This window comes from Indicator indicator, chromosome 22 (genome assembly GCF_027791375.1).
Source record: "Indicator indicator isolate 239-I01 chromosome 22, UM_Iind_1.1, whole genome shotgun sequence".
NCBI classification, from domain to species: domain Eukaryota; kingdom Metazoa; phylum Chordata; class Aves; order Piciformes; family Indicatoridae; genus Indicator; species Indicator indicator.
In genome coordinates, this window is record NC_072031.1 from 8672604 (window position 1) to 8698997 (window position 26394).

The 26394-nt window shown below is 50.2% G+C and overlaps 2 protein-coding genes across 2 annotated transcripts in view; both read right to left on the bottom strand.

The window, feature by feature from the left end:
• Positions 1-12891: 12891 nt before the first annotated feature.
• On the bottom strand, positions 12892-20376 carry CLEC19A (C-type lectin domain containing 19A). Its single transcript, XM_054391309.1, has 5 exons — positions 20286-20376; positions 15181-15346; positions 14607-14700; positions 13700-13832; positions 12892-12971 (listed from the first exon to the last, which is right to left on the bottom strand). The coding sequence occupies exons 1-5, from the start codon at positions 20374-20376 to the stop codon at positions 12892-12894; spliced, it is 564 nt and encodes a 187-aa protein (XP_054247284.1).
• A 4541-nt stretch (positions 20377-24917) lies between these two features.
• SYT17 (synaptotagmin 17) overlaps positions 24918-26394 on the bottom strand; it is a 36463-nt gene continuing 34986 nt past the window's right edge. The window contains exon 8 of the mRNA XM_054391195.1: positions 24918-25114. Within this exon, the coding sequence (XP_054247170.1) occupies positions 24918-25114 (197 nt within the window). The remainder of the gene's footprint in view (positions 25115-26394) is intronic.

Here is a 26394-nt window from a genome sequence, read left to right on the forward strand (position 1 = left end):
ACCCAGGAAGGTGCTAATTACATGGCTGCAGACATTGCAGTGCACCAGTCAAGAAAACAATTGTGCCTGAGGCTTTCCATCATTCAATAAATCATTCTCAAATTTTGTCTGTGGTGGGTTGCAAGGTGAAAAACAGATCCTTGGTCAAGGATTTTGTTTTGAAGAAAGAGGTTCTGGTGTCCCACAACACAGTATGCTTGCCTAAAGGCTCAGCTTGGGCTGTTGGGAGCCAGCACAGTGTCCCCTTGGCCAAGAGTGAGCACAGGTCAGTGCTCTCCCATCAAACCCAGGGCCACTTCACATGGGTAAGGTGAGTAATAGTTGGCAATGGGAGCGATAGGTGTTACTGGGAATAATGGTGAAAACGCACCGAGCAGGGACAGGCAGTGCATGAGCAACGCTTCCCTGGCCAATGCAAGTTGCCACAGGACCCTCGGTAACTCCGCTGCACCTTTCCTGATTTGCATAGCCAAGAGATGGCAGCAAGCCCTCACGTTTGTGCCCTGCGGGCCGTGCCTCGCTGCCTACGCACGCACCGAGCCTCCCTTCGCCCGGCGGCGATGCACATCGCCGGGACACGTCGCAAACGCTGCCCCACACGGCCAGGCTCGGGGCCATGGGGCTGCAGCAGCAGCAGTGAGCACACAGAGCGGGGGTGATGCTGCTGTCTGCATACAGCGCCTAGTGCAGCAGCGCCAGCCCTGTCCCCGGCCCCAGGCATTGCCAAGCACAGAAGCAACGGCAGGAATCATTTCACACAGGTCTGGGCCTCCTCCCACAGCGCTGCACAGATGCTGAGTTGTCCTTCCAGGTGTCTGCTAGGTGTCAGTGAAAGTGCTTGCTCTTCATCTTCTGAATGTTGTTTTGGGGGAGAAAAGAAAATTGGTAGCATCCTTTGCCCAGTGGTGGATCTGAAATGACTCTTCCTTCTCCTACTGCCCCATGCAGTGCAGCTCCCAGCTGCCTGCAGTGCAACACCCTCTTCTTGTTCAAGTACGCAAGCAGAGTTTGAGTAAGGAAACTCAGAAAACACTGTCTTGGGTTTTGCCTTTCCCAGGATGATAAATCCACCACTTGTTGATTTTTTTTCCTACCCTGCACCTCTTTGCTGTTCAACTTCGCTGAGATCTCTGTGTGCACCCCCAGGAGCCTGCACTGACCTTCAGGCCCTTGCCAAGTCTCATTCCCATGGGATCCCACCAGGCTGCTGCTGCTGCCTGGAATCACAGCCACCCCTCCTTTGTTCCCAGTGCTTTGCAAACAGAAGAACCTGAATCTAGGTGCAGAGATTTGCTTTATAATCCCTATGAAAACAGAGGGAATTAAAGGAGCTGGAGAGCTGCAGGGAAATTCAGATTTGCAGAGATCATAGCATTTGCACACAGAGGAAAAGCTGGAGGTGACAGAGCCTCCTCAGCATGGGTGATGTGGGTGCCTGCCCCCAGAGGAAGCCTCTTTCTATCAAGAAGCTCATAGGCAGTGGGGAGTAATGATGCAAGAGGAGCTGTGCTGTATTAGGATAACCATATCTTTGGTGCATTAAGGTCAAAGTCAGGGCTGAGCGTTTCCAGCCCCACAGGGTTCCATCTGGCAGATCCAGAAAGTCCACAGCAGGGAAGCTACCCTGGCTCTGTAAGTCAGCTTGTGCCAAATTAAGGATAAAACAATTAATTTGCCTGGATGTGACAAGCCCAACACATGATGCTGCATCCAGGGCAGGCAGAAATGAAGGGGAATCACTGTGGCTGCTCAGCACCACTGGCCCTGGTGGAGCTCCCACTGCAGCCTCCCATCCAGCTCCCTCCTGGGTTTCTCCTTCCTGCAGGACCCTGGCCAGTGTTTGCCATACCACCAAGTGAGGAAGCTGAGGAGGCATACATGCCCTTTACAAGGATGCTCCTGGGGCTTCCAGCTTTGGGGTCTCCCAGCCTAAAGCAAACATCTCCAGGAGCCACACAGCAGGGCAGTGGACTTGGTCAGTGATTTTGGAGAGGGATCAACCCTTTGTCCCCACTCAAGTGTTGGCCATGAGCACAGGGAAATTTACTGTAATACATGAGCGTGAGCTGAGCCCTCTCTGTTTAGTGTTATCATGTCAGAAGTAGCAAGAGTGAAAGATGATACTCTGAGACCTGGAGAGGGAAAATACATTCAAATTATGACACATTTTCACAAAGAGAAGCTGCTGAGCTGAATCATGCACCAACCCGAGATGCTCTTTTGCACTGGGTTTCAGGAGAACCTGCAGCTCCTCTCCATCACCCTGGAGAGCCTCAGTTTCCACAGTGGACAGCCCACTGCCACCAATATGGGAAATCTGGGTAGTCAAAAATTAATTAGTGACAGCAAAAAGTAAAGTAGGGACAGGAAGGTGGCCCCACCTGCAAACGCCACCGTGCCACAATCTCCTTGCCTGTCACAGGATGGGAGATCCAAGCTGGCAGTACCTTCCCACAGGGCACCCATCTTCTCTGGCAGTCCACAGGAGCAAGCTTCAATGGGACACATTTCCTCAGGGCTGTTTTCTTGAAGAAAATGCATAAAATATTTCCTCAGCACAGAAAACTTGCCATGTGCCAGCTGCTCATTGTACTCAACTACTTTCTGTCTTCTGCTCTGTGAAGGCTAAATTACTGCCCCAGCTGCCACTCTCCAGCACAGGTACCTGGAGTGAGGTGTGCTAAAAGCCCAGATTCAGTCTTTACAAAACAGGAAATATGGGATTTGGACCTACTGCAAATAAAAACTCTCAGAAAGCACAGTTGGTTTGGTGTTGTCTCCATTTTGCACAGATCTAATGAATTTCCATTACAGTGCTCCCAGGCCACAGGGGCAGACACCATGTCAGACACCATCCTTTCCCTTCTTTTTCTTGGTATTTTCCATTCTGTCCAAGCAGCTCCAGGGGCTGGACACTTCCCAGGGGCTAGCATCTGTGCACTGTCCCTGCAGGTGCTGCTCGCCTCCTCAGAGTGAGTAGAGCCAATGCTCCCTTTCCAGGCTGTGCAGCTGGGTCATCCCAGTGCTCTCTGGGCAAGCCTCACCATGGAGTAACCTTGGGGTAACCCTGGTGTAATGTGGAGTACCCAGCAACCTGGGGAGAAAGATGTTTCCAGCAGCAGAGCAGCCTCTGAGGCACCTGGAAGCTGGTTTTGGTGGTATGTGAAATCTCAGCCCCACAGATTTTTGGGCTTCCTTAAAGGTTCCTGCACTCATCCAGCACTGGGAGGAGTGACAAGGATGGGGTAGGCACTGTCCTCTGCGAAGCCAAGGAGAGCCTGGTGCTTCCACCCAGGCCAAATCTGGCCTGCAGCCCCAGTGTGACCTCAGCAGCATTGCTAGGGCAGGAGCAGCAAACATTCCAGCAACCTGCCATGGAAATAGGATCTCTGTCGTCTCTCTTGCAAAACACAGTGGAACCTCTCCTAGATTTGCTTCTGGCAGGCATTTCATTTGGTCTCTGGTGCTACTCAGGGATGGCTGTTCTGAGTTAATGGAAAAAAGCAAACACCCATAGCCATGTGGAAATTACATGTTCAAAATGAGCATAACAGAAACACAAGAGTGCAGGGTCCTTTGTGTGCCTGCAGATGTGCTGTGAGGAGCAGTCAGCACCATCCACAGCTCATCCTGCAGGCTCCTCTGGTGCCCAGCCTGTGCTGAAGTGATCCAACAAAGCAAAGAGCTCAGCTGCTGTCCTAAGAAGAAGGATCAACAGATCTAACCTCTGCAGGGTGTTTAGGAACACTGGTAGCTGTTTCCCTCAGATCAGAGAGCAGTCTTTCAGGCTTTGCAGGGCAGCTCTCCAGAGGGAGGCAAGTGGCACCGTATGAACTGCTACAATGTCCTCTCCAGGACACTTCCAACACATCATGCTGGCCACCTCAGCAAGCACCATGTCCTGGGTACAAGGGTTGCCTCAGATAAATGAGCTGCCCAGGAGCTCAGCTGCCTGGAGAGAAGGAAAGCCCAAGCAAGAAAAAAAAAAAAAAACTGTTACCAACAGCAGCAGTCAATAACCTTCAAGAAAAGGCAGAGGCCAGCAGCAGTCATGACTTAATAACAGTGATTTTAGGCTTTGTTTTCAAACTGCTCATTGATATTGCAGAAGGCATTTTATGATGAAAGCAGGGATCTTTCTCAGCCTGACATACAGGACCTGTGCTCTTTACACCCTGGGCAGCACCAGAGAAATCACTGAAAGGGCATGAAGTAAATGAGTGCAGAATTTGGCTCCATGAAAAATCTGTCATTAGCAGAGAATCCAGTTCCCCCAGATGAGCTAGCAGGGATGGACCATTGAACTAACAGAAACTGCTGCGAGGGCAGTTTGGAAACCTAAAGAGAAAACTGCTTTTGTTCTTCAGTCACCAGTTCCACACTGACAATTGCACTGCCTCCTTTGGGGCTTGCTCACTGGTACTCCCTGTCTCACAGGGATTTTTCACTCTGGGTATTTTCCCATGCAGCATGTCCAATTCTTTTTATTTTCCATGTACTTTCCTCCCTCTTCTGGAAAGCTCTCAGTCAGGTTTAATTTTTAGGTTTGTTTTTTCCCATCCCTGCTCCGCTGCAGCCCTCTGGCTGCAATTTCTCACCTGTGGTATCTTATCCAAACCACTCCTGTTTGGTTTACTCCAGACAGAAAAGCAGTCTCTCACCAGCAACTAATCCTTGCATGAAAGGAAGAAGCCATTAACATTCCCATCACTTGGGAAGTGCTTGCTGGGAAGCAGCTTTCAGCTGCCCAGACAAGCTGCTGTCTGGCAAGTGCAGGGCAGGTACTTGTGACAACCCTGCCTGCATCTGCTCTTCATAGCATCCAGCTATAGCATCTTACTTTATCTTATCTTGCAGAATTAGTTAATGCCACCAGGCCAAATTCAGCTCACATAACAATTTGGATGATGGCAAAGGAATTGGAAAACAAATCAGCCCTACCTTTTTTTCCTGGTCCTTCAGGGCTGCTTGGAGGTGATAACAAGAAAAAAAAAAATAAACCAACTCAGCCTTTAATCAGATACACGAGGAAACACATCAAGCTTACAGTGAAATTCAGCTTGAGCACTGACTTCCACACCCCAAGCTTGGTTTCTCAGACCCATGAAAACCAAGGGAGTTGAGCAGATTTCATCAAAACTGCCATAATCCACAAGAACTAGAACACTCCAGAGTCAGGCTTCAAAAGGCTTGGTGAAGGTTTGAGGCCTGTATAGAGGTCAATTTGCCACCCAAGTGGGATTTTCTATTCTAGGCTACGAAAATCCAAGAAGCTGGGGCAGTAGCTGGATTTCCACCCAGCTGAGAGACGCTTCCATCCTTGCAGTTTGGCTCAAACCCCAGGAAAGTCCGTGGGATTTTGACTGACTTTGGACCAGACCTTGTGCAGGACCAGAAATGCTCCAAGTCTGACTTCACTCTTTCAGGGTTACCTTCCCAGCCTGACCCTAACCCCATAGTGCAGGTCTGACCACCATACCATCACCCTAAACAGTCATATATAGTTGATAATGACCAGATCCAAGCTGGGGATGGCCTCATTTGAGTGCTGGAAGCTGTGATTCATGCCCTACAACCCATAATGGCTCATAAAACATATGGGCAATGCTTGCTCAGAAATCCAGAGTGGAGAGAGGGAGAGACAGCATGTGCCAAACAAATTTCTAATAAGGAAAAAAATGTTAAGCATGGTGTATCTAAAAATGCCCATTAAAAGAAAAAAAGCAACTTATCCCTTAACAATGCACAGATACTAAATCTGTTGCTTTAGGGTGCAGCCATTTGGCATGTGCCATTAATTGTGTAGGTTCCCTTAGTGAGCACAGAGAAGGCTGCCTGCACTGCTGGAAAATGCAAACATCTGCCCCAAATGGCATGTTAATAATGAGATCTTTCAGAGGAGGATCCATGACTCACCCAAGAAGAAAAATGGATCATTCACTGCACTGAGCAATGCATTGGAACCACACAGCAGCTTTTTTGGGGGGTTAGCCCAGTTTAAACCAGGGAAATGGAGAAAGTAACACCAGCAGGGATGTGGTGGCTGTGGCTGCCAAATTATCTGAGCACTGAGAGTCTGCACTGGCATTTTAAAGCTAAGAACCCCACCCTGACAGGCATTTGTGCCTTCTGTGGATGTTTGCTCAAATGAGCAGTGGAAGAAACTGCAAGCAGCCATCCCTAACCCTAACCCTCCACCCACACACGCTCCAGTCCTTCCGAAAGGGAGGACATCACATCACTCCTTCCTCAAAAGTCACACCGTGGGGGTACCTAGGGTTGAAGGGACTAAACTCACCAGTGCCAAGGTGCTTTGGGAGCCTGATGGCTATTGCCCTGGCAGTCATGCCTGCAGGGGACATCCCTGCAGCAGAGAGCACCCAGGGAGCAGGGCGATGTGCAGTGAATCTACTGTCGATGCAGGATGCACCCAGAAATGTGTCATCCAAGCAAAAGGTTTTGGTGCCCTGCCTGTGTCACTGCCAGAGCAGGGGCCACTCTGCTACCTGTGTGGTTATGGGGCCCAGGGTAACCAGTAATGCTGATATCCCAACTGAGCCCAGGGTCCATGAGGGATCAGAGGGATCCTGTGCAGCGACACCTCCTCACACCAGGCAGCTGCAGCTGATTGCTGGATGGAGCCAATGCAGAAAAAAAAAAAAAAAAAAAAAAGAGGCTGGCATTTAAGATTTCATTAGAGCTGTTAATATTATTGCTCTTACCAAATTATAATCACCTCCACAGCCCAGCTAAAGGAAGGTAACTATCCACGCCAGGTTCATACCTTTGTCATTTGCAGTCAGCATTTATTTGGGAGCATGACTCCATATGATGCTTTGGAGATTAACAAAGGCCATGGCCCCTTCCTGGGAGCACCTGCCCTCCACACTGACAAAATACCACATTTAATTGCTTTAATCCTCACTTCTGCCTTTTCCTTCCCCTCTCTCTGCCCATGATCTTCATGTTCAGACTCTGCCGGGTGCAACCCATGGCTGGTGGTGGGAGGATGGAAGAGGTTGGCTGGGATGAGGAGGATGAGGTCCAGCAGCCCCCATGCTCCACTCAGCACCACCAAGCGGACTGGGAGCTCACAAATTTGTTACATCCCCTTGCAGAAAAGCTGCCTAAAACAACTTCTACAGACCTGCCACAGTGTTCTGCTTTCTAATTTAATCATCTCAAAGAGATAAAAGATGAATTAGTGGCAAGTGGACTTTTGCCATTAAACAAATACTTGACCACGAACGCTGAGCTCTCAAACAGCCACTGAATTGTAGGTCAACAGACTTTTGGCCATTGAGTCCAAACAGCATCCAAATAAAATTAATTTTGTCTTCAGGATGAAAAAAAAAACAAAACAAAACAAAGCAACCTCTTCCCTGTCCTCTTCAACAGCCACCTCTGAAAATCCAAGCCAGCTCTGCAGCACCATTCTACCCCAGGGTTCTGCAGCAAGTGCTGGCTTTGCAATACCAAAAATTAGTAAGCACTTAATCTAAGCTGGCATTTTCCCAAGTCTCCAAGTCTTCATGCACTCTAGAAGCAGAGGATGGTGGTTATTCCCATATACCACAATGGGGGGGCCACAACCCTCCCATTGTGTCTGGTGGGTGCTGCTCCAGGGAAGGCTCCAGCCATGTGGTCTCACCTCCTCTCCCAGTCATGCAGGAATGGTGATTCCTGAGGCTACCTTCAAGTTAAACCCCCTCACCTTCCTACCCCACAGTAGATTTCTGAACACAGCCAAAGGAGGGTATTTTATCTGAGTGCTCTTCATGCTACAGAGGAACAAGAAGAAAGCTTTTCCTGCTAGCCTTGACCTGTCCTGTCCTTAGCAAGGTCTCCCATAAGCCACTCAGATTTTTTGTTATCCCAAGCAACTGCACAAGTAGAAATGGCTGTCAGAGGGGATGAGCAGAGGAGGCACACACTCCCTAAGCCAGGATCTGTGACACTGGGTTTCTGTGGGAGGGATGCAGTTGTAACACATGCCACACTCCATCAAAATTCCCACACCTGGAAAGCTGCTAGATAACAGCACCAGTCACTGCCACACAGCCCTGACAAACCACAATCTATCAGGCTCCTGACAAAGAGCTTCACAAACCATGCAATCAACAGCCCAACATCATTTTCAAGAAATACAAAAGAGCAAATACCCAGTCACCATGGTAACCCCAAGAGATGAACCAGACTCTTGGGGTTTTATTTTTCAGATTACCAAATACATCTACATTTTGCCTATGCAGCAGGGGCAGGGCATCTGGGACCTCATCTGGGGACAGCAAGCAGGTGTTGCTGAGGAGCCTGCCCAAGAAAGCTCCACTCTGGCTCACTGGCTCCAGGGACTGCAGCTCAGGGTGCCAGCTGCCAGTTGTTTCTCTCTCACCCACCTGCACTTGGGCTCTGTGCCCTTCAGGGCTGACTGATTGAGTTTTATGAGCAGAGCCCACAGCAGGGATCATGCTCCTGTTCACGCTGTGCTTTACTTCTGATCAGCAGCGTCTCCGACAATTAGCCCCCAGGAATGAAAGTTTCCAGCCAAGTACCAAGCCCCTGCTCATGAAAAACCTTCACCATGCTTTGTGGGTGGCTGTGCTGCAGAGTCCTGTGCCAAAGCAGGATGGGGCTGCTAAACCTTGGCCAGCGCTTCCCAGCAAGACAGTTTTCACAGGGAGCCTGGAAATCCACAGCCACAAAAGAGGGGGGAAGCTTTTGGGGCACCAATAAGGATCAATCAATAGCAAAATGAGCCCTGGTGCTGGTGTGCGCAGCCCGTGTGCTGAGGCAGCCCTGTCCCAGGGTGTCCCAGGCTGGAAGGGCACCCGGTAGTGACAAGCTTCTCCAGGGGACACTGGTGCTGCTTGAAGTCTCACTGAACTTTTGCAGTTGATTAAGGAGCTGTCACACACCAGCAGCTTGCAGTTTACAAATCCACCTTTGATCATGCCTCTGCCACTTCTCTTGGTGTCATGTCAGCTGAGCCACTGCCTGTCTGAGGGACCACTAGGCTCAAATGTGCCCAGGAGGAGATGTATTTCCCAGCAGGTTTGTCCCTGCTGGCTCCCATGATCCTGCTCATTCCCTGTCAGCAGCAGGGAGCAGCTGGTGCAAAGTGGAATGAGAAACCCCCCCTACAGAACATGAGGAACATCTTGGTTAAGCCAACATCTCCTGGGACCTGCACAGCACAGGGACAAATCCTTCTTGCCTTCCTTGTGCCCCACTGCTCCCTCTCTCCCTGCCACACACTTGGGACACACTAAAGCTGGGGGGTCCAATGCAAACACCATCACACAGATAGGTAACACCATTTATCAAACAGTTTTGTTGTCTTCTTTGGTGATGGACCTAACTGCCACAGCCAGTAAATACCTCTAATGTACTCACTGAGCTGCTGGAAGCCTTTTTTTGGCCCTGAGATATTTTTGTTCCCTGTCCAAGAGTAGAGTTCTGAAGCATTCCTGCCCTGGGGCAGGAGCTGTGCCAAAGCTCAGGCAATGAAAATCAAGGGAAGCAAGGCAGGGGAAGGCAAGGCACAGGGAAAAGCTCAGAATCAGCTGTGCAGCACTCACCCTCCCAGGAATTTTCAAGAGGAAAAATCTTAAGAATTAATAGAGGGCAACCCAGCCCAGCCCAGCCAGCTGCCTGAGCAATGGAGATAAGAGACTGGGGAGCAAAGTCCTCACCAGGCTGCCTGTGCCAAAGCAGGCTGCTGCCAGCCAGCTGCAGCAGTGCACCCCAGTAAGCTCCCCTCCCTGGACATCCAGCAGGGTATTTCAGGAAATAAAGAATTATAACAGTAGGGGGGGGAATAAAAGCAGCAAAAAGCAAATGGTGCCAGCAGGGCCATCCCTCCTGCCTGCTGTACCAGGGCCACTCTCTGCCTGAGGCCAACAGTGTCTCTGCAGACCAAGAAATTTGGTATAGGAGGGTAAAGGCATTTGCCACCAAGAGACAGTTATCTTTGTTCTCCTCTAGGCTATATCACACTACTCACAGCTTATTCCAACTTTTATGAGCTACAAAGGAAGATGTTCAGCTCCTGAAAAAGTCAGTGACATAAAAGGACTTTCAAGCATCAGGTTGCTTGTAAGTGATGTGCAGGAGAGGTGTGGGAGAGCCCTGCTGCTGCTGGGGTCTCCACTGCTGGCATCATATGGCAAGTCAGGACAGAGAAATTCAAGGTAACAGGGGAGTTAGGGGTTATGGGACAAAGAGTGCAGAAAAATAAAATCAAAAGAGTTCAGCCTGAAAATCTGGAGGTTTTTCTGGCCACCCAAAACCTGGGACTACCCATGCTGAGAGGAAGGGCACTTCCCATCTTCCGTGGAGTACTGACCTCATCAGATCCAGGAGAAACTCCTTAAGAAGGTGAAAATGTCTGATGCTTCCTGAATTTTATTTGATGACTCTGAAACTGAAGATAGTAGGGAGGAAAGAGGGCTGTTTTTTAAGGAAGGACCCTGGAGCCTTGGTGGGAAATTGGGAGGGATGCAAAACAAAGCCCCTAATAACTTTGGTCCTGACTTTCAGGTCATGCCTGTTGGGTTCTTTTTACCTGGAAATGAAGATGTTAATTGTAGCTGACAGCTTTCATAGACTTCCCTATTAGCAATATTTTTAGCCACAGTAGGGCCCAAGGCTTCAAACACTTTCCCAAGGGAAGGTTTTAACCTTTCTTTTGAGATATTGCATGTCACTTCCAGGGGGAAAAAAAAAAAAAAAGGAAAATTAAAAAAAAAAAGGTTTTGGCTCCAGACATACCAAGCTCTGGCCCAGACGAACTCCCAGCTCCTCTGAATGGGGAGGCATGGGAGGAAAAGGGAGAAGAAACCAGGGAGAGGCAGCCTGGAGTAGAGCTTGACAGCATGTGGCAGCACCACCTGGCTCTCCAGCTGCCCCTCCAGCATGCTAAGCCTCCCCTCTGGGCATGGCCAAGCCCGAGGTGGGTTCTGCAAGGTGTGCTGGATCCTGTTCCCTGTGGATGGCAGATCTCCACCCCAGAGATAGCACCACGCTGCAGCAAGCACTTGGAACCAGGAGTCGGTCAGACATGTCCCATGCCAGGCAGATCACAGATCCCTGCTGTCCTGCAGAGGGCACAGGGCCTGTTCACAGGTGACCTCGAGGAGGGCAGCCACCAAAACCATTCCTCAAGTCCTTTTCCTGTCACAGATCAGTGCCTGCACGCCTGCAGTTGTTAGCTTGTTAGATCCAAGTAGTTTCTTTATGTACTCTTAACATCTCTATGTAATTCCACACCTTCAGATGAATCCAAAGCCTCAAGAAATCATCTTCAATGCTGTCTCCTACCCAGGAGTGGAAACAATGCACACTGCTTGCTTTCCATGTAAGAATCTGGACACTGTGTGGAGATGGATAATCCAGTAAACATTTGGATGCATTATGCATTCATATATGGTGTATAATAAAATGCTGCTTACATAAACATAGAAAATACATGATCAGGGATGACTATATTTCCTTATTTTAGAAACCTGCTCCACACATGTTCCAGTGACAACACCACCATTTACAGTTTCTCTCCAAATGGAAACAGCCTAAAGCTGTGCTGACGCCCAAGGAAGCAGTTAGGAGTTGCCAGCACAGCCTCAGTTATTTGCCTCATTATAGCCAGGGCAATTAATCTAGGAAGCCTCAGTTATGAAATGTTATGTTTCTAAGACAGTGCCATCAAGGGAGACCAGACAATTTTATGAAGGTGCCTTTACTCATCTTTGCAAACAGTGGCTGAGAAGGGGCAGCTCAGGACCATCCCAGCTGCTTTGGTGCTGTGAGAACCTGGGGCTTATGCTAATGCAGGGACAAAAGGGACACCCCCACTCCCAAGAGAGGGAAAGGGGCCAGAGGGGGAGGCAGCCTCCTCTGCATGGGGCTTCTTGCAAAGCCACCTGTATGCCACAGACCTGTGGGGGACTAAAGGACACAGCACAGAGGCTTTCCAGGGAGCTCTGGATTTATTGCATTTGACTGGGTCCAGTAGTACCCTTGCAGTCATGTGCCCTGAAGGAGAAGCATGGTTTTGCCTTGACATCACAGGCCTTCTGTTGGGCCCCAGCACTACCACAGCCCCACTAGCACCCAAGCCCTGCAAATTCACCTACATGCAAGGAGCAGGGACCCATCTCCCTGCCAAGCAACTCAAAGGAGGCACCCTGCAGCTGCCATGACCAGATGCACTTCCACAAAAATTATTTACCTGGAAGATAAAAAGTATCTCTCTGGTGCCAGTGCAGAACAGGAAGACATCAGCAATGGCCTCAGGAAAGAGCATCATCTCAACTAGAAAACAGGGCTGCATCAAAAGCTACAAGCTCTTCCCTCTTCCTAAAACCTAAAACCAGATCCTTTCACACAAGACCCCTTGTCACCAGGATTTGCTGCTGCTCGAGTGCTAGTAAGACAGAGGAGCCTCCACCTGCTGTTCACTGTTTATTTCAACAGAGAGAAAAGTAACACACAAGAGGCATTTTGTATAACTTAACAGAAAATCACACTTTTCCTCCACTTTTCACACGTCAACGGGCAAAACAATTTCCTACGCACGGCTATTTTTTGGTGCTAGCACTTCAGTGTATTGGTAAAATCATGGGTTACCTCTAATGCACTGAGATAGCAGATCTGACACTCAAAGGCAGGCTTGGAAGCTCCTTCACTGTTTAACACAGCTCCCAGCACCATTTGCCCATGAGGAGGTTGAGTGCTGCAGCCATCCCCATGGCACTGCCAGGGATAGTTTTGCAGCTAGAGGCTGGTTGAGCAGCTCCGTGGATCTCATCACCCATGCCATGTCCTGGCTGTTCTTCCCTGGCACAGCTAGAGAGGTGACCCAAAATGCAAGGGGTGGAGGCAGAGCCAGCAGCCTCAGTCCAGGGCCAGCGAGGGGATCTTGCAGACGAAAGGGAAGGCTCTGCCACAGGCGTTGTCATTCCAGGAGCGCAGCGCTACCCCCCCAAAAAAACCCCACGGTGTTAGCCAAAAAAAAAAGGTGCCAGAAAGAAACCATGCTCTGCCCTTGGGACTGGGACCTCCTGCCATTATAGGGGGCTTTCCCTGGATGTCCTCAGGCTGCTCCCAACCATGCCCCTTCCCAGTATCCCCATCCCAGTGATGCTGGCAAGGACACCTCTCCTCAGCCTGAATGTGGGAGCAGGGAGGTATCTACAAACACAGTCCCATAAAGCACAAAATATCACCAGGTCACAGGTGGATGGGACATTTAATTATGTCCACAGGCTGGGTACACCTGATTGGTGTGGAGTGGGGTTTTTGAATGAGCAGGGTCTTGGCCCGTTTTGGTGAGGTGTCCCTGGCCTGAGCAAGGGAGGGGAAAGCTGGCAGGCTGAGGAGTGATTCTACAGGCTGTGTGTGGGAGGGGAAATGGGAAGCTTTGAAGCTTTGACCTTTGGCTAAATGCAGCGATTCAGTGATGCTCCCATCCGGGAGAGGGAGAGGGGCTGTGAGCAGAGAGAAAGTGAGTGTCTGTGTATCTACGTGGTGAAGGAGAAAAAGCATCCCTTCTCTATAATAATAATAAAATTAAAAAAAAAAAAAAATCAAACGCGTATCCTCAGCCTGCCAACCCCCTCCGAAAGGCCTGAGCCGCGGTGGATGGCATTTATTGACATGCAAACGAGCGTTAAGGTTGCCCTCGCCGCCCGGCGGCACTCACCGCTGCTGTGCCTGTACCAGATCTGCACGCAGTCCTCCTCCTCGGGAATCGAGTGGATCCCGTCGTCGGGCTGGCTGCCGTCCCAGTAGTGGTAGTCATAGGAGGAGCCATCTGTCCACTCGAAGTGACCCTCCTGGCGTGGGGTGAGTGGAGAACGGCCGTGATGGCAGAGCTGCGATTGCAGCAGGCACCCCTCTCCCATGCACACCCTTGTCCGTGGCCCCACCTCAAGTGCCACACAGCCCAGGGAGACGGGGAGAGACTGTCACCAACTCAACAACTGAAAACTTACCCTGGAAAGTGCCACCATTCACAGCTTTTCCACCAGGGAAAACCCAGAAATTAAATTCTCATCTTTTTTCAACACATCCACACAATTCTGTGTCCCTTCTCCTATCCATTCCTTTCCCAACATCTACAAAAAAATCGCTGATATGGGACCACTCTCTAGTAATTAGTATCATTACTAATATTATATTAGCAATGTATTAGTATATTACTAATATAACAGTAATATTCTGTTACATATTAGACCGTATATTGCCAACATGTCAGCTTGGAAACGATGCAGCATATTACAAGAAATATTTTTGACACTGAAAACATTTCCAGTTTATTTGCTCTTGCTGGACCAGCAGTGCAATCCCCTTCCTGTTATCCATTATTAAAAGATCATGTGAATAATTAGCAATTGTTAATTAATTATAGAAATGCTTTCCTTCTATAAGCAGAGTGGAGGGGATGAAAAAACAACTTTCCCCCAAGTGCTGCACAACAGAGCCTACACCATCAGCTGATTAATGGGGCTATACAGAGAAAAGCAGCAGCCTAAGTGGCTTTCCAGGGGAAAACCCAAGGAAGGGAACTTTCCAAAGCCCTTTCCCACAGGACCACGGGGAGCTCTCACCTGCCGCAGGTCGTTGAGCCCTGTCCAGATGTCGGTGGGGATGCCAGGCACGCGGCTGTTCACCAGGTCGTACACGAAGACATTTTCTTCCCAGCTGGCAAACAGAGCAGCACAGAGCCACTGAGGTGATGTGAGGCCAATGGTCAGACGTGCCCCTAAGTATTTGCCTGACCACAGGGACAGATGGATCTCCCTCTTCTACTTGCTGTTGATTATTTGCTGTGCAAGAGTTGCATGGGGTGGGCAAGAGCTAGGGGAGAGGGAATGGAAGGGAAAACTCATGTAGCCATCTTGTATTTCTACTCCTTTTCCAAGAGTAAAAGAATGCAGGTTTGGGGAACCTGGGGACTACTATGGCAGTTTTCCTACCAGCCCAGGAAAAGGCATTTTTTACATTGCCTTTGTGTGCCCACTGCATCAGGCTTGACCCAGTCATGGCTGCAGAGGGATGCTCAGACTGGGACACAAGCCTGCAGCTGCTACAGAGATTCTGCTGTGGGGATGGGACTTCATTTGCATTTCCTTCTTCCCCAGGCTATGCCAGGGTGGGATAACAAGTTTCTGTGTCCCTCACCTGTGGATGGAAGCCAGCTTGGCTGATCTGATGCCAATAGAGAACTCTGCACAATAGAGGTCAGCTTCAGCCCAGGTTTTGTTGATGGGGAAGTACCGGTAGCAATGCCCTTCATACTCAGTCCAGAAGAGTGGGCAGGAGTAGGCGTGGACAGGCTCTGGCATGGCTGCAGGCAGAGCAGAGGACATCCAGCAGCTGAGGGGGAAGCAGCACTGCTGGACAGCCAAGCAGATAGTGGAGGCAGCAGCGCCCAGCCCTGCTCCCCACACCTCACACCCAGGCTAATGACCACCAAAACCATGCCTGGACAAACCAGGGGGCGTAGAAGCTTTGCAAAAGTTTGCAGAAACCAAAACAAATTTTGCAAAAAATTATGGCTTTCTCAGGAGGGGCCTTTCAAGCCAGTTTCACATCCTTTTAGGCAGAGAGTGCATCAAATGAAGGCTCTAATTTTTACTTCTGTGGAAGCTGTGATAAGGACTCCTCCCGCCAATATTGGCATCACCAGAGCTGCCATGCTGGGACAGGAGGTGACAGCTAGGGGCTGCAGGGTCAGGTCTGCACTCTACCCTTCTGCTCCCACCCTGGGCAAGGCCAGCACACACCTCCTCCCTCCAGCCAAGCCCCCTGGCTGTCCCTGTGTCCCCAGGGGTGCACGTACTCACACTTTGGATTTCAGCCCATAAATAGCCAGGAGCGGTGCTGGCCTATCTGCCTCCTGCTACCAGATAAGAGCTGGGGCCCATGGCGATGTGCCTCCTCCCTCACCACTTCTCACAGCAGGGAAGTCACCCCAAAAGAGGCCATTGTGGGGGCAGGACACTTTTCTGGAGCCTTTGTAGTTGCCGCTGTGCAAACACTGGGGCAGGTTAACACATCCCTCTGGCTCCTCCATGTCACGTACAGAGAGGACGCAGCAGGCTCCAGCACTAACGTGTGTGTGACCCCCAAGTCTTGTGGCACATAAGCTTAACTTTCTCAGCTGCTAGTTTTGAGCCTTGGGGAACCTCCAGCTCCCCCCAAAGCCACTTCTCACAGCCCTGTGGGGTCCTAACCTGGTGTCAGGGCTGATACCAGAACAGAGGGTAGCAAGATGTTACAGGAGACACCAGATGCCATGAAACTATCCAAGCAGGTAACAGGCTCAAGCCCAGAGAGGTCAGGGTGGTGATACAGGGCCTCTGGTATTGAGGGGCTGGTGGACATGGCTTTTCCCAAGGGTGGGGAGGGCAAAACCCTGCCAGCAGCCATCTGGGTCATGGCAGTGGTGACAGCAGCATGGGAGGTGAGGTGAATTCAAGGCAGCTGCAGGAATGTTCAAGGAGCAGAATCCTTACCCATGCCAGTGCTGGCAGCTGTGGGTGATAATTTCATAATCCATCAGCTCTTTCCACATGGGGAGCTCTGAGCATTTTACAAACAGCCACCAGCCAGCCCCTGGGTGCCTCCTGTCACACCTGCAACCAAGCCCTTCTACTGTGATGTTGGCCAGGAGTCCCTCTTCCCCCAAAAAATGAAGCAGAGGGTCAAACACAGGACAAAGCTTTAGCTTCACTGCCAGGTCATGGATTAGGGATGTCCCCCACTTCAGCACAGGGCTAGGACCTGGCCCCAGCTTGTGGTGACACCAGGTTGCTGTGCCCTCCTGCTGAGGACACCCCAGGGGTCTGTGGCAGAGAGGCACCATCAGCTCCTCAGCAGGGATTTTATAGTAGAGGCTGTGAAATCCCTGCAACGAACTCTTCACCTCTAGCAGCACAGTGGCAAAATTCACAGAGCTTAACCCAGCAGCATCCCCAGCAAATGGGGCCCTTTGCTCCAAGTGCTAATAGCGGTGGCGTCCCAGTGCCTTGGCTCCAAGCCAGGTCCGTCAGCACCCCGACTGCCTGTGAAAATCAGAGTAGCCAAAACTGAGCCAGAGATGGAGACAGTCCTTCTTTGTTATTCCATGCTGCTTCCCATTAGGTAGCATTGATTTGATGAGCTTCAGTGAACCAGAGGTGCCTGGAGGAATTTAAGGTTAAATACACTGAAAAGGAAAATACGGGAGGTCAGCATTTAATTAGCATCTTTTCTGTTAGGTCAGGATCAGAGGCTTTGGCTGTCTCTTTGGAAGAGAACTATTGCTCCCGGTTTTACAGGCAGGAATAATTTGGGATGCTGCTTTATCTCAAGTGTTCAGGTGCTCTTTTTATCAGAGAGGCCACAAGAAATGGGATGACTGGTTGTGAATATAGGAGCTTGCTCATGGCCCTGCAGGAAAACCTCATAACCCAAGCCAGCAGCTGCTGATAGTATTTGGATCTGAATGGGGCAGGGGGAGCATTTTGGAGCTATTTCGACCAGATCCTCTCTTTTAAGCATCCCAGCAAAAGGTCACCCAGCAACATCAGGTCCTCTGCACAAGGCAGGAGCAGCACAGCCACTACTGTTGGGGCTCCTGCCAACTCCACATCACTTCATCCATCTGTCCCCAGATTCCTGGTGAAGAACAATGGGAAGAATCTTTCCTCCTTTTGCTTCTGTACAATGCAGCAATTTTAAGGTCAGAGCCATGTTTTAATGCAACACCACCATAAGATGTCCAGACTTGCTAGAGGATAAGATTCCTAACAAGGAGCTGCTACTAACTCAGAAAACCTGGGAAAGAAGAATTTTCAGGTGAGAGAAAGTTTTGTGCTCTCTGAATCTGTGCCAGTGCCAACAGAACTGGAGCCTTCTTATTCATTTACTAGCTGAGCCCCACTGCATAACCATCAGGAAAATCACTTGTCAAAATCATGCAGAAAATGGCACAGCTCTGCCAAAAAGTTTCACTTCCCCAAGTGGCTACATTCCTATCAGAACTAATTAACTGAGAAATTCCCAGCCAGTTTCACAGGGCTTTTTTATTCCAGGATGCTTCTGAAAAAGATAAAATATCAGCTGTGTGACTCCCACTGACTCACCCAGCAAAGAGCAGGTTTTTCTGAACAGCTTCATCCCAAGATGCTGTGCTCCACACCTTCAGCAATCCACAGATTCGAGTTATGAAATGTGGGGCTAGGACAAGGCTGGCAGGAAATCTCCATGCAAGGAAGACTCCTGGGAGACTGTCACTCCATCAGAGGGTTTTAGACAGCAGATGATCTTCTTGCCACAGAGTGCTGAAGAGCTCCATTTCATCAACAGCTGATGCTTTCCAAAAAAGCTGAGATGTTAGGAGATACCTCAAAGAAAGGCACAGACTTGAAACACCCTCCTTGGCAAATAGATAAGCTAATACTGCCATTTGACCTGAAAAGGCAAGTGAACCTCTTCAGCTCTTGGCAAGTGGCTGGGTTGGAAAGTGTCCATCAACACTCAAGAGGCTTCTCTGAAGTTAATGCCAACAGAGAAGAGCTGAGGAGATCCCTGCCACGTGGAAGTCTGAGTCCTTTTCCCAGGGCAGAGCTACGTGGCAGAGCCCCTCTGCTGGTACCACCTGAGGGCTGTAGTGCTGAGTGAGGGATGGAGAACACTGCCCTGCTGGCAGCAGGAGCTGAGGCTCAGAACAAGCACCCTCACTAACACCAAGTCACCTCTTACCAGGTCAGGACCATGAGGACGGCTGGCAGCATGGCTTTAGCCTGTGTTGGCACTGCTGGAGCAGTGAGCAGTTATAGGCAATGGGCAAGACAACAGGGCTGGGACAGGAGAGCCCCAAAGCAGCTTATGGTGAGGCTAGGGGGTTCAAAGTGCCAGCTGAACCAAATCTCCATCCCATCACAGCCTCAACACATCCAGCAGCCCACATCCTCTTTATTGAATAAATACAAAGAAGCAACATTAAAACCAGGGTCTGATAGGCAGCAGCATGTAGCAGGGGCTAAGCCAGTGCTGCTGTGTGATGCTGGGATGGCTCAGGTCACCCACGGCTTTAGGAACTCTTACACTGTAGTCACTACAGACAAACAATCCTCCATTCCTGTTATTTACAGTATTTCTCTTTCATTAAGAGAAAAAAAAAAAAAAAGTCTCATGTTTAGCATCCACCTTCAAAACTAGCACATTAGGGGAGGGGGCTTGGTCCTTATTTCTGAGGGATGTATGGAGCTGGAAGGGATGTTTGACCACTGATGCATATGAAGCTCATTTAATGACTGGCCAGTATTTTTACACATTCTGAAGTGTTTTTCAAGGCACTTATTCCAAATTTACAAGTAAAATATTAAACACCAATTGAAGCACATTAGAAGCACCATGCTTTCCCATGGAGGGCTTTGGGTTTAAAATCCTGCTACAAAACCAAGCTGGGTTTACAGCTTCAAATCAGCCAGGTGTGTGTGGAGTTGTGAGGCTACAGCAGACAGCAGCAGCAGCCCTCCTGCAGCCAGCACGAACAGATAGGAGTTATCTTGCAGAATTTTTTCCTCCTTCATTAGTTTTGGTGAAGCTCCCAGAAATTAGGTGTCTGGCAGGAAAGCTGGGCTCCTAGTGATTTTTTTTTTTTCCCCTCATGAACTCACTGAACAGCACTGAAGGAGCCCCTCATGGAGCATGAACAAACTCATAGCAGCAACTCTCACTTGCACCAGCCCCACAAAAAAAGTTTGCAAGAAACTTAAGTGACATAGCTGTCACCAGCGCCAACAGCTCGGGGAGGGGGGAAGAAGGAAAATTAGGGGAATGCTCTATTTGTAGCCACCTTTCAAATGCATTAAGTGTGAGTAAATAAACAGGCAGCCCCGGTAGTTGCCCCAGCCTGTCCTGTGTGGTTGCAACCAACGTGTGCCCCCACGCCGTTATTTGTCCCCACCGCCGTCCACGCTGGACTCGCAGTAGGGACGGCAGGAGTGACACAGGTACAGGCTGACGAAGGCGAAAGCGCAGCTTCCTAAACACAGAAACAAAGCCAGCCCAGAGACAGCTTCGACAGCCCGGGAGAGAGAGCGCAGGGCTGCTCCTGCACAAGCCCGCAGTGAAGAAGTTGATTTCAAGTGGAATCCGAGATTGCTGGAGCAGCTGGAGAGCACGGGACGCCGGCTGCTGACCCTGCAGGAGGGACCCACGCTCCGCTCCCGGCTGGAGCCAGCACGATTCAAGGCTACTGCTTCCCCAGGGCACAACCGGCGCTTTGCACTCACCTTGGCTGATCTTTATGTTTGTCTGGGGGAAAGCCTGGGCGGCGAGCAGCGCGGCGGTGAGCAGCGCGCACACGTCCCAGCCGCTGCCCATCGCCAGGGCCGCAGGACGAGGGCTCGCCCGGCTCCGGTTGCAGGGGTCACTGCTCAGTCCGGGACCTCCCAGCTGTGCCAGGGAGGCTGTGGAGGAGGAGGTGAATATAGGCGCGGTGCTACTCCCTCCCCCCAAAGCAGCAGCTCTTCCAGGACACCCGCCTCCCACCCACCGCTGGATGAGCCCGGGCAGGCTCGGTACATCCCTGAGCCCAGACCTGAGCCTGCAGCCTGGCTCAAGCTGTACGTCTCTCAGTTTTTGGCACACATTGGAAGCTACAGGCAAGCAAAAAGATCCTTTATCTACCCACCAGTTGTTTCCTGAGACACAACGGTTGAATCTCCAGTTTAGCACTGCTAAGCTGTGATGATGCTTTACCCCACAGAGATGCCGGTAGGCATCAGTGACCAGGTACTGAGGGGAACTCGGGGCAGACCTTCACCTTGGGGTACCTGAAAAACGTGCCCCTTCTGCTTGCTGTGGAAGGGCAGCAGCCCTTCTGTCATGGATTGAGTTGAATCTGCAACTAAATCCATGATACCTTCAAACAGGGGGCAGCTGGAAGGCAACGGTTGTGGTAAGGTGGTAAAGCAGGGGAAGGTGCAGCAGGGCAGCTGGGTAAGGCAGGCTGTGCCTGCGGGGAGCTGGCGGAGAGGTGCCCTGGGCTGCAGGGGAGCACTGTCTCGTGAAGGCTTTGTGCAGTGGGGTTTAACTCATTACTGCCCCATTTTGTGCTTGCCAGGTCCGTGCAGTGCTAGAACAGCGGAAAGCCTTTAGCAGCGGGCAGCAGTCAATATTATTAACAGTATCTAGCATCTCTTCTCTCAAAAACTTTTTGGAAATAAACTTCAGATGTTTACAGCTCTTGTATAAAGCCTTTTTTGAGCTGCTGCACCAGATACAGCTGGTGTTATGAGCAACTCTCAGCAAACTTCCATAAAACTCCGAGAATAATCTGCTTTTAAAGCATAAACATGCATGCTTCAAGAGGGAGCAGAGACACAGAGAAAACAGAGATCCAAAATAGCTATAATCCTGTTTCTAACTAAAGGTCCAGTGCAGGAGCATGGAGCATCCCCTCAGTGGAGGCAGGACCCCCAAGTCTTCTGCACTGCCCTCGAGCTGGCAGTTCCTTGCCCAGCACAGCAGCTGGGCACCAGCTTTGCTCCCTGGGAAAGTACATGCACATCATGCACACAGAGCCAGCTGGAGCTGCAGCTGTACTTTGTGTTGTCTTCTGATTCCACAAAACATGAGATGTGTTTTACCTGCTGGATGCAGTCCTGGGAGCACAGCCATGTCCCATTTATTCAGCCTTTCTGCTCTGCTCCCCTCCCTCCCCACACCATTTTCTGATTTTCTTCCAAGTCAGCAGCTCCTCAGTGTGCTCTCATCCTGCTTTCTGACCTTTCCTTAGGGTTCCCTCTCCAGTTATTGGCATCATATGTACATGACATCCCCCTCCCTGTGAAATGAATACCTCATGGCTCCAAGGACAGACTAACAGGCAAGAGGGCCTTCTGTTAACATTGCATCCCCAGAACTTGATCAAAGCACATGGCAGGTCTCGGGTCAGCCCCTGTGAATGCCCAGATCTTATGCTGCCCACAGACCTCACATGGAAAACTGTTGATGCCAATAGCAGTGACTGCTGAAATCACAGCCCCTTATTTGAGCCTCTGAGTTATAGAAAGAGATTGGCCTCCTGCAGCACATATTTGCCCAGGGCACCCCATGGGCTCCTTCACCACTGTGACTTACTGATGAGACAAACCAGGAGGAAGCCAAAGAACAGAGATTTTTATATGACCTTGCTGCATGACAGAGTAGAAATTTCTCCTTGCAGAGAGGCTGGTTACAATCAAAACCCACCACCCACAACATGCTGGAGAAGTGGATGCCCATGGACAGCCCTGCAGCAATCACTCTCCTCATCACTTTGTGCTCCTATGACACACCAGCTGTGCTGGCAAGCAGCAGGGAGCCACATGCAGGTGTCAGGAAGAAGTGAAGGTGTTCACCAGGAGACAGCATGCACAACCACACCAACAAGGGAAGCTCCTACCTGTGTTTACCCTCAGCCACAGGGAGATGTTTCAGTGATGAGGTCACCAAGATCCTTTTTTGCCATCCTCTGTCCAAGGCCATGCTGTGCTCTGCTTGGGAGCAGGGCATCTACACTGCCACTCTCTCCCAGCCACTGAGAGATGGGTTCTGGATGCAGAATCTTGTAGCCTCCTTGTATTTTGTTGCATTCCCTCCTCCAAAATAGCAGGGTCACCATATCAGACTTGGCTGTCATATGGAGAAGGTGCAGGGATGCTCTGAGCTTAGAAGGCAATGAAACACCCATGACTCAGAGTAAACCTCAGCAAATCCCAGAGTGAAGGTGTGCTGCAGGCATGCTGGTATCAGAGGTACAACACAGACCTTCAGGCTGGAGCACAAACACTCTGGACAGCAGCAAGGACTATTGACTGACACACCTGCACCTGTCCCTAACTGGAGCAACAACCAGAGGTGGAACAGGTATATGTATGTATTGTTTTCTTTTTAAAAATCAAACTATTAAAAGCACAGGAGCTAATGGGATTTGCTTCTGGGCTTCATTTGATCAACAGAGCAACATGACTGCCCCAAAGTGTACCAGCTCTGCACTGTCATCACTCTGCCCTTCCAGTTTTAAAGGTCAAAAGACCACAAGCAAAGGTAAAGCCTCCTGCAGCAGCCAGCCCCACATCCCTGCCACAAACACCACCTTCTTTTTCCTCAAGGCAACTCTCCTGTTTCTAGCAAAAAGGGACTGGGGCCAGGGTGGATGGAGAGCAGGCTGGTTTGTATCTCAACAAGGCAACTGATGGGGCCCCTGTGGACCAGCATGGCCATGGGGTGACTCTGCACCACAGAGTGCAAGGAGGAAGAGTGGGTCACAGGTCTGGAGGTGGGCTACCACCCAGCAATTCCACAGGTGATCTAGGGAGCAGGATTCAGCCAGAACCCAGGGTCATCCCCACCTCTTCTGTTTGGTCACAGCAACACTGACAGCAGAGCTGACCCATTCATAACACCCCAAGGCTTTCAGCCCACGCAGATCAGAACTGCTGAAGACAAAACAGATGCTTCCATCTCCAACATGAACACATGGAAAAGACTCTAAAGGCACGGGCCAGGCCCAGCCCTCTTCAGGATGTCTTTTTCCTTCGATTTCTTGAATGGACTGTAAGCAAGATACAAATCATTATACATTCTCAATGCTGATAGAACAGTAAAAAAATAACAATTGGAGGCCAAATCCTGTAAAAGCCAAGACCCAGCACCCTGTGCAGAGACTCTGACACATGTGACCCACAGCATGTTGGGTGTGCTCTGGCTGGGGACCAGCACATCTGGCTTGCTCTCCTGACCAATCTCCAGCAAGACATTTCCAAATGTTCCTAGAGTCACAGGGTGGGTAAGTGCCAACGTTATGGCTTTTCTCATGCCACAGCCATAAACAACGAAGCACAAGACACAGATGAGTTCTGCTAACAAGCACCACCTCAGCCTACATGCCACAGTTAAATAGAGTTTTATTTTCAATAAATATACAATCTGCATCATCATACCAGACAACACACTGTGGAAAAATAAAATGTACAGAAGCAACCAACAGGACATGTCGACCACAGCTAAGCTCACTTGGTGACCTGAAGGACTACCTGGCTTAACACACACACAACACAGAAAGAACCACTGCAGTCTGTGAAAGAATTAAAATCCTGTGGTTTGGGGCTTCGGAACCACAAAAGTCCCCAGGGCAGGTTTCTTTTGCACGACACAGGGTTGAAAAGACACGAGCTGGCTGGCCTGGCACGAATGGTACTGGAAACGTTTACTCTGCTATATCATCACTGCATCTACTGGGCACACACAGACTGCTAGGGAGCAGCAGGTCTCAGCGCCGAGGCGACACCGGCTCTGGCACCATCGGCCGCGGGCACCCCGGCACACACACGCAGGCAGACAGACTAACAGCAGCTTAGCTCTGCTGAAACTAGGACAAGGACAACACTGGAGCCAGGATCGACTGCACCACAGGTTCTACCATTTGAAAAAAGATTCTAGTCTAAATACGACGTTCACCAACGAGAGCACACAGGTACTTATATCTCTTGAGAGGATGAGCCACGGATTTGGACTGCAAGGACAGTGGAGGCAACTCCAAACTCCTTCACCCGCTCAGGGCTTCCCACGGCACCTCCACGTGCAGCCCATACCGCTCGGCCACACGCTCTGCCAGGCAGGATGCAAACAGCTGAGTGGTGCTGGGTGTGAGCAGCAAAGGGTCCGGCCAGCTGGGCCACTGGTGGTCCCAGGGGGATGGTCAGAACCCAATGGGACACGGTTCACAGAGGTCAGCGTGGCCAGCAGGGTTCTGGCAGCTGCTTCAATCCAACGGAGCTGCTGTGGGGTGCATGGAGGGTGAGAGTTGGGGTGTTTTGGTCAGTGGGGCTTTTTCTCCTCATTTGGCTGCCTGGGTTGGCTGCTGTTGGTCCTCCACCTCATGTTACCTCCAGGGAAGCCGGAGAGACACGGTCACACTCCTCCCTGGACCGCAGGCTGTGCCACTGCTCCACGGCCGTCCGGTGCGCGTTGAGCATCCGGCGCCAGTGGTTGGACTCGGGGGCTCCTGTGGAGTACTGCCCGATCACAATCCTCCCAATGAAGTCATTGCTGCTCTTCACGTTGTGCCCATAGACTGGGGAGAGCAGAGACAGAGACTGGTCAAGGCAAAAGCATTGATTGTCCATCCAGAGCCCTGCCTCCAGAAAGCCAAGGGTCCTGCAAATGTCCCCTCACACAACATGCCAGACACACCAGCAGCAATGGGGTAACTCAGCACCTCAGAAACATTAGAGGGACTGAACCAGGAGTTTGGAAGGAATGAGATAAGCTGTGCTACAGAGACTGAAGCACAGCTGAGATCCACAGCACACAAACCCACAGTTCCTATGGTATTTAACTAGAATAGGTGAGGTAGACTCATACAACGATTGGGGTTGGAAGAGGCCTTAAACATCGTCTAGTTCCAACTCCCCTGCTATGGGCAGGGATACTTTCCACTAGAGCAGATTACTCAAAGTAAGGATGCAACCTGGCCTTGAAGCAGGATTACATCACTTCTGTTTGTCACCATCAGTTATCTAGAGAGGATGCCATCAGCTCTGTGATGGCTGCCAAGGAAGTGACCCTGTCAAGAGGCCAGGCTGGAGCTATTTAGAAAGGCCACCTTCTGAAGATGCAGTAAAGAATTTTAAGCCATCCATCTCCAACTAATACACAGCTTGTCAGAGTTGTTAACAAGATCTTCTACAAGGCAATGGATCACAAGTGTAGCTAGTATGACTATGCTAAAGGTCCTGCTGTGATTTATTATCCTAGAGAAATCCAGTATGGTGATAAAAATCAAACAAAAGTACCCCCAAAGCAAATTCTTCTCCGAATTTTTTGGTATAGGACTTTTGTTTCCTTATTTTTTCCATCTGTTCCTTCCTTTCAGCTTCTTCCACAAGTAGAGGTGGAGAAAGCCTCATGGTCCAGCCCACAGCACAGCAGTTGGGTGCTGTGCCACACTCTGAGGCCAGGTACAAGGGGACTGAGCTGTATTCTCTGATGTCTGAGCATCCCCTTCCAGCATCTGAAAGAACCTTAGAGTAGATTTCAGATTAAATCTGCCCTTAGCCACAAAAAACAACAAAACAAAACAGTAACTGCATGGAGCTGCTCAGAAGCACAAAATGAGGTCATTATCATTTGGGGTTTTCAGACTGACCCAGACTCTGGTTATAGACAGGTAGACACTGCTTTTCATTTAAGAAACCTATTTTCCTGCCAGAAACTACACACCTGATCTCATGAGCTCTTTTTCCCACCAATGCAGTAATTTACACAATAGCAACATTCGTTTTCAGAGCAATACAGAGCAAAAAGCAATTAAGGATGCAGAGGTCAAACCAATTCCTTCTGCAACTGCTCTTT

Coding starts and splice junctions, on each gene's coding strand:
- CLEC19A (XM_054391309.1), bottom strand. CDS start 20,376: ATGGGCAGCGGCTGGGACGTGTGCGCGCTGCTCACCGCCGCGCTGCTC. Junction 13,833..14,606: donor GGCTCAACGACCTGCGGCAG/GTGAGAGCTCCC, acceptor ACCCCACGCCAG/GAGGGTCACTTCGAGTGGAC. Junction 12,972..13,699: donor CTGGTACAGGCACAGCAGCG/GTGAGTGCCGCC, acceptor TTGGGGGGGTAG/CGCTGCGCTCCTGGAATGAC.